This window comes from Lonchura striata, chromosome 17 (assembly GCF_050655825.1).
Source record: "Lonchura striata isolate lonStrDom1 chromosome 17, ASM5065582v1, whole genome shotgun sequence".
In the NCBI taxonomy this organism is placed as follows: Eukaryota; Metazoa; Chordata; class Aves; order Passeriformes; family Estrildidae; genus Lonchura; species Lonchura striata.
In genome coordinates this window covers 11,915,412-11,929,990 of record NC_140719.1, presented here as the reverse complement: position 1 = coordinate 11,929,990, position 14,579 = coordinate 11,915,412, and the positions used below count along the sequence as shown (strand labels likewise).

The following is a 14,579-nucleotide window of genomic DNA, read 5'->3' as shown; positions in this document are numbered from 1 at the left end:
TATGTATGTGCACACATAAATGTGTGTTTGTACCTACACAGGTGCATGAATCTCACAAACACACCTGTGCACACACACAGCAGGTGAAGATACTTAATGCCAGGGTGGAGTGATGGAAACTTCCACCTTTCCCTACAACTAGTACTACAACTCAGAGTGCAAACTCCAAAGTGGCACAGGAGTGCAGGAGTGTGGGAAGTCTGCTAACACAGCACTCACTCTGCAGAGGAGGAGCTCTGATCTTATCAGATCAGGTTTAGCCACCCAACCAGTCTCCCCAGTCTCCTGCAGAGAGATCTTACTCCTTTCTCTAAGCAGAGTTTACAAAGCTGCCGTTTCACACACACAGCTCTGCTGCCCTGCAGCTCCACACCACAGTCCCTGTCTGACTGCACTGGCACTCACACATCAGCCCTGACACAGCCACTTCTAACAGGCTTTGATCTGCCCACTGCCACGTAGAGAAACTTCAACCCCTTCTAAAAATAGTACCTGAGGAGAGAACACACCAGAAGTGCTGCTAGAGGTTATCATCTCATTTCAAGAGCACACAGCACACTTAAATTTATTTAAGAAAATGGTAAAAAGTTATCCCATGGAGCTACAGCCATTGTTTCGTTCTCTTCAAGACCAAAATACAACTATAATCTTTTGGAGATGGTAAACAAAATGTTATATTTGTAATTTGATCACTGCTCCATGAGTGAACTACCAACAACAGACAAATGTTACAAAGGGTTTAATAATTTCCAGACAGGTAACAGGAGTTACTGTGTTAGAAACTGCAAACTCCTCAGCAGATAAAAATAACATTTTGTCATTAATTTGAAGTTCGTACAAATAACTTGCACAATTATCATCAAAGCAGCAATCTCTTCAAGGTAATTTGCTGCTTCTTGCTTGAGTAGAGATTTAATCCTGCTTTTATTTAACATTTTCAAGCATCTGAACACATTGTTCCCCTCTCTCAAATGTCTTTATTTTGTATTAATCAATCAGATCAAGGCTTTTAAGTTTCCCTAACCAAAAATCCTCAGTGAAATGAGTGGGTGGGACATGCCCACACAGCACCTCTGCCACCCAGGCCACATTCTGGGAGCTTTGTGAGGAAAGCTTATCCACAGCTGAGGGAATTGTCACACAAATGGACCTAACACAGCACCAATATGTTGTCACCCGAGTCACCATTCTCTTCTGAGCACCTGAACCACTGTGTATCCATGGTGCTGCAAGGCAAATCCCAATGTGCAAAAGTGCCATTCATTAACAGAGCAAGGGGCCCCTGCTTAAGTGCAAGGCAGAAAATAAATGAGTATTGATTAATAACCCCATGGCCTCCACTGCTCTTTCACAGCAAACATCAGCACTGAGGCTATCACAGTGACTTCCTGCCTGGCAGAAACACCAACAAGCCCCAAAGAACAGCATGGAAGGAAAAACAAGCAAGAGAAAAGGGTGGGGAATTGTGTCTTTTCCAGACACAGCATTTGATACCGTCTATCCCTAGGGCAGCACACAAAGAGGTTTTGAATCCCCTCCCTGTGGTTTATGCTGCAAAACTGCAACAGGCACCATGACACTGCCTGCTTTGGCGTAGCCAAATCTTGGCTGAGTGGAGGAATTGCACACCTGGAGGAAGGTCTGTCAGAGCAGTGGCTGGCCCTGGAGCTGGGCCGTTCAGGCTCGGGGTAGCGGTAACTCCCAGGCTCCATGTAGGCAGTGCTGCTGTCGTAGTGTCGGTACCGGGGGTCGTACTGCCCGTAGCTGTCCTCCTGCAAAAGCACAGGCAAGGGAAGAGGCTTCACACCTCCAGAATGAACAGTTCAAACCAAAAAACATCACCATTCGCACCACAGCGGTGACACTTGAAGAGATGCAGGTTGATAAACTACAGCTTAGATTTCATTACTTTTAATGGCAGAAGTTACAGTCAATAATATCCTAAACTTAAGGAAAAAAACACCATTATGCCTGGACCAAAGGCACTTCAACCTATCTACTAAACCATCAATAATTCAGGCAGCAGTTAGGAACCAAGTTTGAGCACCACAGTCTTTCCACAGAAACAAACAAACTGCTATGAGCTGACATCTCTGCCAACTGGAATTGGTATCAGCACTACTTAAGTTTCCATAATCTTTGCAGTGTTAGTTTTGTTACTGCTGTCTGGATTTTCCCTAAACTTAAACACTTAACGTGAATGCTCTGCTGAATGTTGATCATGATACAACTGCTTAAATTCATAACTCAAAAATTAATAATACATACCAAAGGGGAAGAAAGGGAAAAATAGAAACTTACCATGTAATAAAGGTGAGCTGCTGTCCTGGGGTCTGCAGGAGGATAAGGTGGTGGATATGGGGCCTGGTAAGCATCGTAAGGATGTCTGTAGTAGTAGTAAGGGTTCTGGGGTGGACCAAAGGCTTCCTGAGGGGTCTGAGCAGGGGGTGGACGCTGCAGGTCTTGCTGCCCGTTGGGTGGGACTGCCTGAGCAGTGGTGGCAGGAGGGGCTGTGGCAGCTGGAGCACCTGGAGGCTGTTCTGACACCGGCTGCTTCCCGGGACTCATCTGCTCGTACCTTGGCTGGGCTGAACCAGCCTCTTGGGGCCCCCCTGGCTGGGGATGGCTACCCAGCACCTGGTTCTCCCCCTGCTGCATGCCTTCAGCCCCTGTGGAAATCTGGGAGTCTGGAGGAACTGAGGACTGCCCAGATGTCGGTGGCTGCATTTGAGCTGCTTGCATTTGTGGTTGGGGTGGCAGCGCTCCCTGTGCAGCTCGGTCTGCTGCAGCCTGGTGCTGCACATCTTTTGTCACCTGTTGATAGAAATGTTGTTTGTCAGGCACCTCGGGACGCGCCTGACCAGCACCACCGGCCGCCTGTTGGACTGGAGCACCAGAGGGTGACTGATTGTGCACCTGGACAGAATTACTTGTGCTGCTTTTCTCCAACGTCCGTGGCACTGTAAAGTCCAGCGCTCCAGCAGCTTCTTTGCTACTTGATTGATTTGCAGAATTATTAGGCTGTGCTATGGAATTAACAGGGGGGACTAGGCCACTTGCACTTCCACTGGGAAGATTTGTCCCAGGAGAAACAGATGAGTTAGACCCTGGAACAAGGCCTTCCCCATTAACATTCTTCTGCCCTTCTGGAGTCAAATTAAGAGGAGTTTTCATAAGCAAGTTTGCAGGCTGATTAGAAGCAGCATCAGAAGAATTAACAGGACTTTGTAATAAATTATGTTTTAACAGATTAGTATTTGGAAGTGCATTAACTAAGAGAGATCCAACTTGCATCACAGGTAACGGCATGTTTTCCCCACCAGCATGTGAACTTTGGGGACTCATCGCAGGCTTGTCCCCAACTCCAGAGTCCTTCATTGGCTGACTGTTTTCATTGTTGCTTAGCTGATTAGATAGAGAAATAGAAAAATTAATTGGCTGAGCCAAGTTATAGCTTTGATTAGGCTGAGCAATCAGGATAGGCTGATTTTGCAAAGACTCTGTAGGTGGAGAAGACAATAAACTTGCATAACCAGAACTTGCCTGAGACTGAAGTGCTTCCTCTTCTCCCATTTTGGGAGGATTCTCAAGATTTTCAAAAGCTATATTTCCATCCTGAGAGTGCTGCACAGCAATAGTCCCTGGTTTACATGGCTGCTGATTAGACAGGCCTTCCTCTGGTGGCTGAATGACTTCCACAGTCTGTTTGGCAGGTACGTACACTGCAGGAGCAGCAGGAGCTAGGAGAACATTTCCCCCAAAATTTGGTAACTCATTGTGAGCCCATAAAGTCGTTGCTGGGCTATCACACTTCTTAACTGCTCCCTGAGCTCTGGTTGAGGGCCGTCTCTCAGATACTGATTGTACATTTTCCACAACAGGTCCAGAGTGCAGCGTGTTTCCAGCCTCCCCAACGCCTGCAAGAGGCCCTGGGTGTACCTGAGGCATGTAAATGGTTTCCAGATTATCTGGTGGCTGTTCAAGATTTCCAGGGGATGCAGCAGGTACTGCTGTATTCTTCTTGATATTCTTTTGGTTTGAGTGGTTCTCTCTTAATTCAACCACCATCTTTGCTTGGTCTATCTCTGCAGGTTTTATACCAACTCCATGGGACCTCACAGGTTCAAAAGAACTATTTGCACTTGTCTGAAACACTCCTGTAGGCTTAGGAGGACTTGGAGTGGGAGGCTGGGACAGATTGCCGTGGTAGCTCTTGCTCAGGTTTAGCTCACCTGAATCACCTCCCAGAGGAGAGGAGTCAATCTGTTTGAAGAAGCTGGCAGAGGATTCCTCATCAGGCTTCCCAATTTCCTGCTGGATAAATGTACCGACCTGCTCTGGGGGCCGTGCTGAGCTGGAGGTGCTCCTGAGGCTGACGCTGCTGTAGTTGGAGGAGACGCTGTCTGGCCGGACAGGGTGAGGTAAGGAATCAGGTGCCTCCAGGTTTGGTCCTCCTTCAGCATGGCTCACAGCAGCATTCTTGGGAAGCATCTGACCCGGGAAGGACCCGTACCTGTACGGATCGGGACCAGCAGCAGGGGATGAAGCCTTGATGTTCTGTGGTTCACTTGGAAGCACTTCCTGATTCTGAATGCACTCCAGGTTCTCCACATTTTCATACTGGGACCCAGCAGCTGCATCACCTACCTGTGCCTTGCCATCCCCAGCAAACAGAGAGTGCTTAGCAGCCTGTGCCTCCTGATGACTGACAAGTTTAGGGAAGTACTGGACATCCATTCCTTTCTGTACCATCTCACCAACTGTACCCAGCTGTGCCTGAGAGAGAATATTGGTTGCTACCTGCTGAGGATGCACAGGCTGGTGATACAGGGAGGCTGAATTTTGCTGACGGGCATCAAACTCTGTTTTCTCCATTACGTATTTTTTTTCAGATGAAAGTATTTCTTCATTTTCTGCCTCATCCCCTTTGAAAAACATGGAGAGAGTTCCTGGATCTCGATCTGTGGGAATAGATCTATTTGACATTTCAGACATAGCTGGAGACTGGTTTTTGGGGTTGTTTTCCTGAGCTGTGGGGAGGACAAAACCAGAGCCTTGCAAAGGTGGCTGTGGGTAAAACTGTTCCTGGTAAGGTTGGTTTGACCAAGGGTTAGTCATTTCTGCATTCTGCCTAAACACATTTCCAGGCTGGATGCTGTTCATGTGATGACTGCTGTTTGCAGGGCCATTTTTGCCATTCTTCTCACAACCAGAGGATAAAGGCGCTTGCACGATGTTTTGTGGAATACCTTGGTGTCCAGGACCCTGCGGGACATTTGCGTGAGGAGGAGGGTGAGAAGTGCTGACAGAAGGCTGAGAAACGTTATGAATGTCAGTCTGAGGAGACGGCTCAGGATAGGGCACAAAATTCCGAACTGGAGACTGCAGATTCCCTGGGACAGGCCTCCACTGGGGCCCAGGCTGCTGGGGAGGTGGTGGGAAGAGTGCTGCTGTGTTGGGTGCTGCAGCTGCATCATTGGGATCTCTGCCAACATCCTGCCTAGCTCCAGGTTTGTTCGCTGCAGACACCATTCCAGGATGCACACTGAAAGAATTTTCCACTGCTGCTCCTGGGTTATAATGCAACGGCACTGCAGCCCCCCGGAGTCCGAGATCGGCGTTGGGATGCCCTTCTGCAGCACTATTTAAAACATACCCCAGGGACGGAGGAGGAACTGGAAGGCTGGAAAAACTACTGGTGCTAATGCCTGCCTGAGAGCCGGGCGCTGACAGAGAGCTGTGTGGTCCGTGAGGGCTGTCCCCGGCGCGGGCGGGCGGCGGATGCACCGGGGCTGGCTGCGGGAAGGCCGGCGCGCTGCCCTTGGGTGGGTTCTCCAAAGGGGAGCCCTGGGGGGTTTGCCTGCCGAAGGCAAAGGGGTCTGTCACGGGCTGCACCGGCGCAGCCGCGGCGTTTGCCCGCTTGCCGAGGGGGCTGTTCCTCCAGTACAGGTTGCGGGCCACGCCGGCGGGAGGAGGAGGAGCCGCCCCGGCAGGGACGGGCTGCGGTGGCTGCTGCATGGTGGCCTCCCGGCAGGGTCACACGGTGACAAACAGCCCGCGGAGGCAGCTCAGGGATGTCTTCTTCTGGCCTGCTGAGACAACACAGGGATAAGTCAGTTCCCTTTCTCACAATATGCGCAGCACTTGAGCAACTTTTATTTTAGAAACAAAATCACACGAAGAATTTGAAGTGGAAAATATCTCCTTGTTCTTCAGAATTCCTAAGGAACCAACACACTCCATTGTATTTCTCCAGCATTAATGAAGTGTAAGGCTGTGTGGTAACAATGCACATTATTTAACAATTCTATTAAATATATCCAAGTAGGATAATGAAACACAGTTCAGACCTGCACTAGTGTCAAACCCTCCAGTGGTATCCCACTGTTACATTTCCCAGAAATATGCACCACAGACAGGACAGCAACCAGCCAGGAACAGAGCCTGCAGCACCATGGCCCTGCTCAATTTAATTATGAAGAGTTGAGAAGTCATGATCTAACCCTAATTCTGTTAGAGATGATCTTCAGCCCTGCTGCACTGGTACTCCATGTGACTGGACCTTTGCACAGGAAAGATGAGAAGCATCCCTAGAAGGAATTAATCAGATGTTATCACCCTCAACAGTCCACTTATGGTTTAACTAAGAAAACATCGTGTGGCACTGTATTGTTATTTATTTTGAGAAAGGCAATTGCATCTTCATCACAAATATTCTCTCTTCTAGATGAATGATGCATAGCAAAAGTGCATTTAAGGATAGAAAAACAATCACCTACCCCCACCTATCAATGACCATTCTCACTTTAACACCAGAGGGACTTTGGCACAGTATTAGAGTTACAGCTGCACTTCAGGGTGGAAAGGACACACTCAGAAGTAATCCAACCCCAGCTCCAAACAATACCAGGCAGGAATCTGGTACACAGGAAGTTCAGTAAATTCATCAGGGTGTCTTTTTCAATTTTATCACCTCTTAACAATCTGGGGAGGATGGGGGCTGGCAAACCAGAGGAATTCATCAATACTTAGCCAGTGGAGCTCAGTGAAGCCTTATCAGCATATGATAATCTTGTTTTCTCATAGCACACAACAAATATTGTTTATAATATGCAGAGTGAAGTACCCACAGCAATTGCTCCACACCAGATGCTCTTCTGCTTATAAAAGAAAAAAGCTGTGCAATTCTCATTTGGAGTTCTTCTAAGATTCAGCATCTTGTCAGTAAGAGTAATAAAATGGGCAGCCAGAAAAGTCAGATGTTTGTAATCAGGACAAAACTGTAACAGTTATAGAGAAGTTCAAATGCAAAGCACTTCTGGTTTCTTGTTATCAAAAATACTACACGTATTTCATAAAGATTTATACCTAAAATATTCCAATAAAAAGCACACTGAAGTACCGCAGCACAGCCTTTACTGGACATCAGAACAACTCTCCCTAAAGAAAAATGTCTCAAACAGCCCTGTGTAGAATCCAGGTCCCTCTTTCAAACAGAGACTCTCAATTTCTCCCCCATATCCATACATTCCACAGCCATATCTAGAGTTAAGACTCCATAAATTTGTGTTTTATTAAGATGGGAAGGATACCAAACAGATTTCAACAGAGGCATTAGAGCTCCATCAGTTTCACACGTTACTTGCATGTGACCACCGTTCTTTCTGAAGCACAGCTGCTGAATTCCATCAAGGAATGCTTACAAAGAGTTTCAGGACTTTGCAATCTTTTCTCCTGTTACAATCCTGAGGTGAAGGTTTTCCAGCTGGCCGTGCTTACCAGCCTTGCTGCCAGCCACGTTTCCAGGAAGTCCTGCCTAAACCCCCACCCCAATTTCCACATGCTCTTCTGGGCATCCCCATTTCTTTTTCATCATGTTCTTTGTTGTATTAACAAGATTTCAAAAACCCCTCTCTCCCCTCCAAATAAAAGCATGTGTTTATACAACATACTTTGGGCTGGGGAGGAAAAAAGCTAATTAAACCATCTGCCAAGGCTTTTATGACCTGGAAAGCACAAACTGCACTGACCAAAATATTGGTATCTAATAAATAGCTCTGTTTTTCATAGAAAAGTTGTTTCTGAAATACAGCTGAGCACAAAAGCCAACTTAAATACCCACTTCCACGTGTCTAATGTGGACTTTACCCCTTGCAGCGTCGTATTAAAAAAAAAATCTTAATACTTTACCATATTTTTGTAACAGCCAGCACCAGTAATTAGCTAATTAAAATAAGTGTAAAGTCCTACTTTTAGGCAGAACTTGCCATTCCTCTAACAGGATCTTTGATGGTGCATGATAGAGGTTCAGTATGAGAGATCAGCTTCCTCAGAAGCAAAGTTAATATTAACAGATTGCACACAGTAGTAAAAGCAAGCAAGATTTGAGGAACTGAGTCCAAATAAAATGAATGTGCCCATGTCGAGTAATTTAAACAGAAGATAACTCAGTGCTACTGACCCTCCTGTGCCTCATCCAGGATTAACAAAAATGCTGATTTTAAGGAATTTAGAAATAACTACACAAGTTAAGAGCAATCCACCTCTGCTTTGTAGAGTTTGGAAATTCTTAACTTTCAGCTGGTTTATTAATTGATAAAGCAGAGTAGCCTGCTAAACATGAGTCACCAGGAGTGCAGAAGGCGTTTCCAGTGTACCAAAATAACATTGCCAAAAAGGAAAAAAGGATTAAAACCCTCTAGATGAGGCCATAAAATTAAGTTCACCCAATGAGCTCTATAGCTTCATCTATAAATAAATAATTCCTCTGGGGGCAACTAATTAAAACCTATCTAAATAAATTACTCTTGAACAGAATAACTACGGCCATAAAGCAGGTTACAGAGGACAAATATTAACTCTCATCCTCACAAGTGAAGCAAACAATAAATAACGTGTTCACATACACAGATTCCTAAAAACAAAATGACTAAAAAAACCACCAACAACAACTACAAAAAAACCAACCAAATAAATAAAAAAAACAAAAAAACCCCAACAACCCAGTGCAATCTCAAATACAGAACAGCTGGAAAAATGAGATTTGCAGCTTTAAAATCAGCAACTACTTTTTCAGTTTTATCTTATGTAGGCAGCTGCACATCTGCACACATGTGGGTGACAGATTGAACACATTCTACATCACTCACTCTCCTGACAGATTCCTACCAGGCTTTTCCTCAACAGCAACCAGAGTTATAAATGTTATCCTATATATGTATGTCCTCTAACATATATGTTATGTATGTTAAAATGTAGCGACAGGACAAGGGGAATGGCTTTAAACAGGCACAGGGCAGGTTTAATGAGGTATCAGGAAAAAAATCCTTCCCTGTGAGGGTGGGGATGCCCAGAGCAGCTGTGGCTGCCCCTGGATCCCTGGAAGTGTCCAAGGCTGGGCTGGACAGGGCTTGGAGCAGCCTGGGACAGTGGAAGGTGTCCCTGCCCATGGCAGGGGGTGGAATTTGATGATTTTTAAGGTCCCTCCAAAGCAAACCAGTCCGTGGCTCCATCAGAACAGCTCACTGGGAACCAAAAGCACAGAGGCAGCAGAAAGCATTCCGGTTTATTCTAAAAGGATCCAGTCACCGGTTCTCAGCCCAGCAGGTGCCGAGGCTCTCCGGCAGCCGCACTCCTGAGTCAGCACCAGTTGCACCCACCTGGGGCACCTGGCAGCTCGCAAAAAACAACCCAAACAACCCTGCCCCGGCAGCAGCGCTGCCAGCGGGGACAGCCACAGCCAGCATCCCTCGGAACCCTCCCCCGCCGCTCCCCCGGAACAACCTCCGGAGCCCCGCAGAGCCACAAGGACCGCCCAAGGAACCCCAAACCCTGCGGGAAAACCCCCGGCTGCGGCAGCACGGCCCGCCCCAGCCGGGCCCGGGAGCGGCGGGACCCGCCGGCTCCGTGCGCTGCGACAGCCCCGAGGCCCGGCGGGGCGGGCACCGCGCCTCGAGCCTGACGCCGCTGCAGCCCACCCGGGACCCGCGTCCTTCCTCTCCGGCAGCGCCCCGCGGTACCTGGCAGCCGCCGCCGGCCGAGGCCCCTCAGCAGCGGGCGCCGCCGCCCCGCGCGGCCCCAGCGCCGGCCGCCGCCATCTTGGCACATCCGCCTCGGGGTTCCGCCGCCGCCGCCGACGTGTCACGGCGCCGTGACGCCACCGCGGCGCGCGCACCCGGCGGCGGCGCTGCCGTGCGGCCGCGGGTTCGAGTCCCGGCCGGGGCGGCTGCAGGATACAAAGTCACGGGTTCGAGTCCCGGCTGGAGCGGCTGCGGGATGCAAGGTCGCGGGTTCGAGTCCCGTTCGCGGCGCCTCCCCTGTGCCGCCGGGGAGTGGCGGAGCGCGGTGCGGTGCGGGGGTCGCGGTGCCCTGCGCTGCCCGGTGCGGGTGCAGTGTCGCGGGCGGCCGCCAGGGCGGGACAGAGCTCCGCCGGTGCGGTGCCGGCCCCGCGGGAGCCGCTGCCCATCGCGGGCCGGGGCGGGGGGAGGCTCAGGGGCTCCCCGAGAGGAGGAATCCGTGCCCACAGAAATGAGGATGCCTCGCGGAGCTGAGCTGTGACTCGCTGCACAGCGAGGTCCTGTCCTGCACGTCCGTGGGGGCCTAATTAGGAAAGGCAAATTAACTGGGATGCACGTGTCCAAAAACAGGATCAGAAACTAATTCCAGAATCCTTAAGGCTGAAAAATCCCTCCAAGATTACCGTGTTCACTACTAAACCCCGTCCCCAAGTGCCACATCCGTGTGCCCTTTTGAACGCTCCAGGGATGATGATTCCAGCACAGTTCTAAGGTTTAGCCACCCTTTCTGCCATGAAATTTTCCCAAATAGCCAATTTAAGCCTCCCCTGGCACAACTGGAGGCCGTGTCCTTTCACCCTGTCCCTTGTGTCCATCCTCCCGTCAGGGAGGATGAGGTGATGGACAGGGCGCAAGGAGATGATCTTGAAAGTCCCTTCCAACCCACACAAGTCTGTGACTCCATAAAAACAGCTCTTTGGGAATCAAAAGCGCAGAAGCAACGCAAAACATTCCCTCCTGAGCCTCCTTTTCTCCAGGCTGAGCCCCCCCAGCCTCTCCGGGTGCTCCAGACCCTGCACCAGCTTCGTGGCCCTGTGAGTTGCAGCTCCATTTTACACAAACACGAAGCTTTTTTAGGGGGGTGAACCCCCGTTCCAGCCACCAGAAGAATGCCTGTCACCCACCAGCACGGACACTGTCACACCCTGCACCCAACAACAAGCCTTGGAGAGGAAAACACGAGCAACCTAAACAAACATCTTAATCAAGGGTCACTATCAGTGCAGAGCTGTTCCTGCACGCTGGATCATTAAAGCAGAGAAATATCCTCAAAGCCCCGGCCAAGCAGGGGAAGCAGCCTTTGATGCTGGTGTGGGAACCAGAGGCAGCGCTGTGATTTTTAAGTGCCTTTCATCTCCCTCTTTTGTAGGAACATTCTTAAAAACCAGCTTGTCAAACACCATTTCCCTGCGCAGGCAGGAGTTGCAGATGAAGCCCTGCTTCTCCCTTGATATTTCCCCCAACAGGTGTAATCTGAGGAAACATGATTTTAATTAGCTCGATTGGCTTTTTGTGTGCTAAATAGCATCAATAGCTGACATCTGTGTCTATAGTTAGATATTTATGTTACATGTTTAACCCCCTTATATAGGGGGACATGATGCAAACACCAACAATGGATCTCACCTTTGCTGTTCTCCTGATAAACACGTGATTATAAAGAATTTCTACATTAAAGCATGCAATCCCTTTTTAACCTGATGTTTTCTAGCTGGTTTGCTGTACTCAGCAGTAGTTCTGGACTTGAGTGACCCATGATAAATGAAAATCCCTGCCAGTGAGGACAGCATGTGTCCTTCTCTTCTGCTTCACAGAATCGCAGAATGGTTTGGGAATGACCCTAAAAATCATCAAATTCCACCCCCTGCCAGGGCAAGGACACCTTTCACTATCCCAGGGTGCTCCAAGCCCCGTCCAGCCTGGCCTTGGACACTTCCAGGGATCCAGGGCAGCCACAGCTGCTCTGTTCCTCAGCTCACCTGGGATACAACACAAACAATTCTGACCTTTTTCTGGTAATTTATTCAGTCTTCAGGTTGCACACAACCAGAAACACGACCTTGCCCCACGGGCTTGCTATGAAAAGGATCATTCTTTGAGTTTAGAAACGTGGAGAAGGGCTAAAGGAAAGTATCTCTATCCCTTACCAGCATTCTGCACCATGATAGCCAACTGGACAACCTGAGTCTTATTTATTTACTCATCCAGTTGCTGTGATTATTCAGACTACCCCAGCCACATTAACCCCTGTTTGATTTTAAGCCCGAGATGAATTTGGCTCCTTTTGCACATTCTTCAGGGGCTGATTTCAGCTTCAGCAACAATTCCTCAATCAGGGCTGGAGCAGCTGCGAGCAAACACCGACAGCCTGGAGGGAGAAGCAATACAGAGTAGCAGTTTCTAAATGTCCCATCTAATTGAGCAGGAATAATGAAAACAAAGAATGAAAAAAAAAAAAACAAACCCAAAAAAACAAGCCCTCCAGCATGTAAACAAATAGTTCAGGTGCAGGGATTCCTCAGAGCACCAACATACCTGCCATGGCAATAGCCGGTGCTAATCTTGTTTTCCGGCACCCTTCCCTCGGAGCAGGATGTGATTTTGGTGCCTTTTTCACCTGGAATGCTGAGACAGCCGTGCTTGCCATGATCCAGTCACTCCTTGGCATCTTCTGGTGCTGGGAGAGCTTCAAATTCAGCTCCCAAAAATCTTCACCTGCACGAGGCGAAGGTGAGCTTGTGGTGGGGCAGCGTGGGTTGGTTGGTGTGGGAAGAAGCCTTAAGTGTGACAGGAGAGTTTGAAACTGGGGCCATTTCTCTTGTTTCTCCTTTAATTTAGCCTCCATCCCAGCTGGATCTGTGACACCACAATCATCTCACGTACCCACAGGTTGGTTGGTCACCAGATGCCTTCATAAAGCAAAGTAATTTGGGGCTAAGCACTTAAAACCTAAATTTTTGCATCCTTTCTCTCCTACTCCTTAAAAACCTTTGCTGATTTCTAGTTTGAATTACCTTGTGGACAATTAATTAATATCCATCCCTTTGCTTCTTTCCATGGTATTTAGCCCCCCTCTTTCCTCATCCTGTCCCTCTGACATGGAAAATCCCCTGCTTTGCATCCCCTCTTGTTAAACGAGCCCACATGTGCTGCCTCTTGCAATGTCACATTGTTTTCCATGTCCTCATAAACATTTTTTTTTTTTTTTGCATCTATTCCAGGCCAAATTTCTGCCTTGCCCACGAGTGCCTCAGTTTCACTCTGGATGAGGCAGAGAGGATCCTTCTAAGGCCTCCTCACTTTGGGATGTCCCAGCCCCACTGGCAGCAGCGGGGCCGTGCTGGGCTGGTTTTGGGGTGGGAATGTGTGGGAGAAGCCTGGAAGGCTGGGCAGTGTGGGATTCCTGAGCAGCTCATGTGTGAGTCATGCTGGAGGCAGACAAACTCCATTTGGTGCATTCCAGATGGGATGCAGGCACAGGAAGGGGGTGACACATCCCTGGGAAGCCCAGCTCCCTCCAGGATGTCCCTCTGGGTGTTGAATCCACGTTTCTCAGGTGGAAGACAGGTTTTGTTCTCCCTTAAAACACTCCTTTCCATGGAGTTTGAGGCTGTCTTTCCTGGAATGGCACCTCCCTGACCTCTGAAGGTGCATTTCACTGCTGTGAAATAAAATAAAATAAAATATAAAATCAAATAAAACGCCACTGTTACAGCACCAGTTGTACAGCAGGTGTTTGGTGGCCCTGGATCTGTCTGGGGATGGACACACACACAAACCCTCTCCCTCCCCAGCCACCGAGTGGAAAATACCAGCATTCCAGGCTTATGTGATTTGGGAGGAGGGCAACAGCTCCACTATTTATATCCAGTTATTTGGGGACTTTGCAGCTGCATTTGCACTGCAGAGTCCCTGTGGGGTAGAGAAAGAATGAAATGAAATGAAATTAAATTACCTTAAAAATCTTGAGCACAGCAAGGACAGCAAACATTTCTGGGTGGTGTTTGTGCCCAGAGTGACGCAAGTAAAACTCTCCCTCTGGTGCTGCTGTTCCTGGGTTTTTTGGAGATGCATGAGGGACATTCTTTAAAACAATTTTTCCATGTTTCCCCTTTTAGATCTTGACTCGATGGCCTGAGGATACCAAAGCAGGTGAAGAGCTAAATGGGCAGAACCTTGCTCAGGTGTCTCAAATCAGTGAGAGTTTAGCAGAAATTAAAGAGAAATTTTCATTGTCCAAAGCTCTTCTCTGATTTTTTTTTTTTTTTTACACAGAGAACAAGATGGTGAGGAAGCTCCAGCCCTCTGTGCAAGAAGCAGCTCTGAAATCCAGAATTCAACTGACCCGTAACAGAAACACCAAGTTCCAGTTTTAGTAAAATCTAGATGCCCAGAAGCATCATTTATTGCAAATCAGTTAACCAAAAAAAATACATCATTTTTGCAAACTACAACTTTGCATGTAGATAACTTTATTACAGAAGATATCTTTTCTTAAACTAC

At 48.4% G+C, this 14,579-nt stretch overlaps 2 protein-coding genes across 7 annotated transcripts in view; one reads left to right on the top strand and one right to left on the bottom strand.

The window, feature by feature from the left end:
- The window catches only part of SEC16A (SEC16 homolog A, endoplasmic reticulum export factor), a 26,658-nt gene extending 16,517 nt beyond the window's left edge, over positions 1-10,141 (bottom strand). For 3 of the 6 annotated variants that reach the window (XM_077787913.2, XM_085556249.1, XM_021543602.3), the window contains exons 1-3: positions 10,020-10,141; positions 2,302-6,092; positions 1,630-1,772 (exon numbers count right to left, since the gene is read on the bottom strand). In XM_077787913.2, the coding sequence (XP_077644039.2) occupies positions 1,630-1,772; positions 2,302-6,018 (3,860 nt within the window). In that variant the 5' untranslated portion in view covers positions 6,019-6,092; positions 10,020-10,141. Of the gene's footprint in view, positions 1-1,629; positions 1,773-2,301; positions 6,105-10,019 lie in introns of those variants that run through there. The other 3 variants (XM_085556250.1, XM_085556248.1, XM_085556247.1) reach the window with 3 other exon arrangements.
- Positions 8,420-14,579, top strand: LOC110477730 (uncharacterized). Its single transcript, XM_085556458.1, has 5 exons — positions 8,420-8,426; positions 9,578-10,282; positions 12,669-12,806; positions 12,915-12,965; positions 14,352-14,579. Exons 1-5 carry the CDS (start codon positions 8,420-8,422, stop codon positions 14,450-14,452), a joined length of 1,002 nt encoding a protein of 333 aa, XP_085412584.1. The 3' UTR covers positions 14,453-14,579.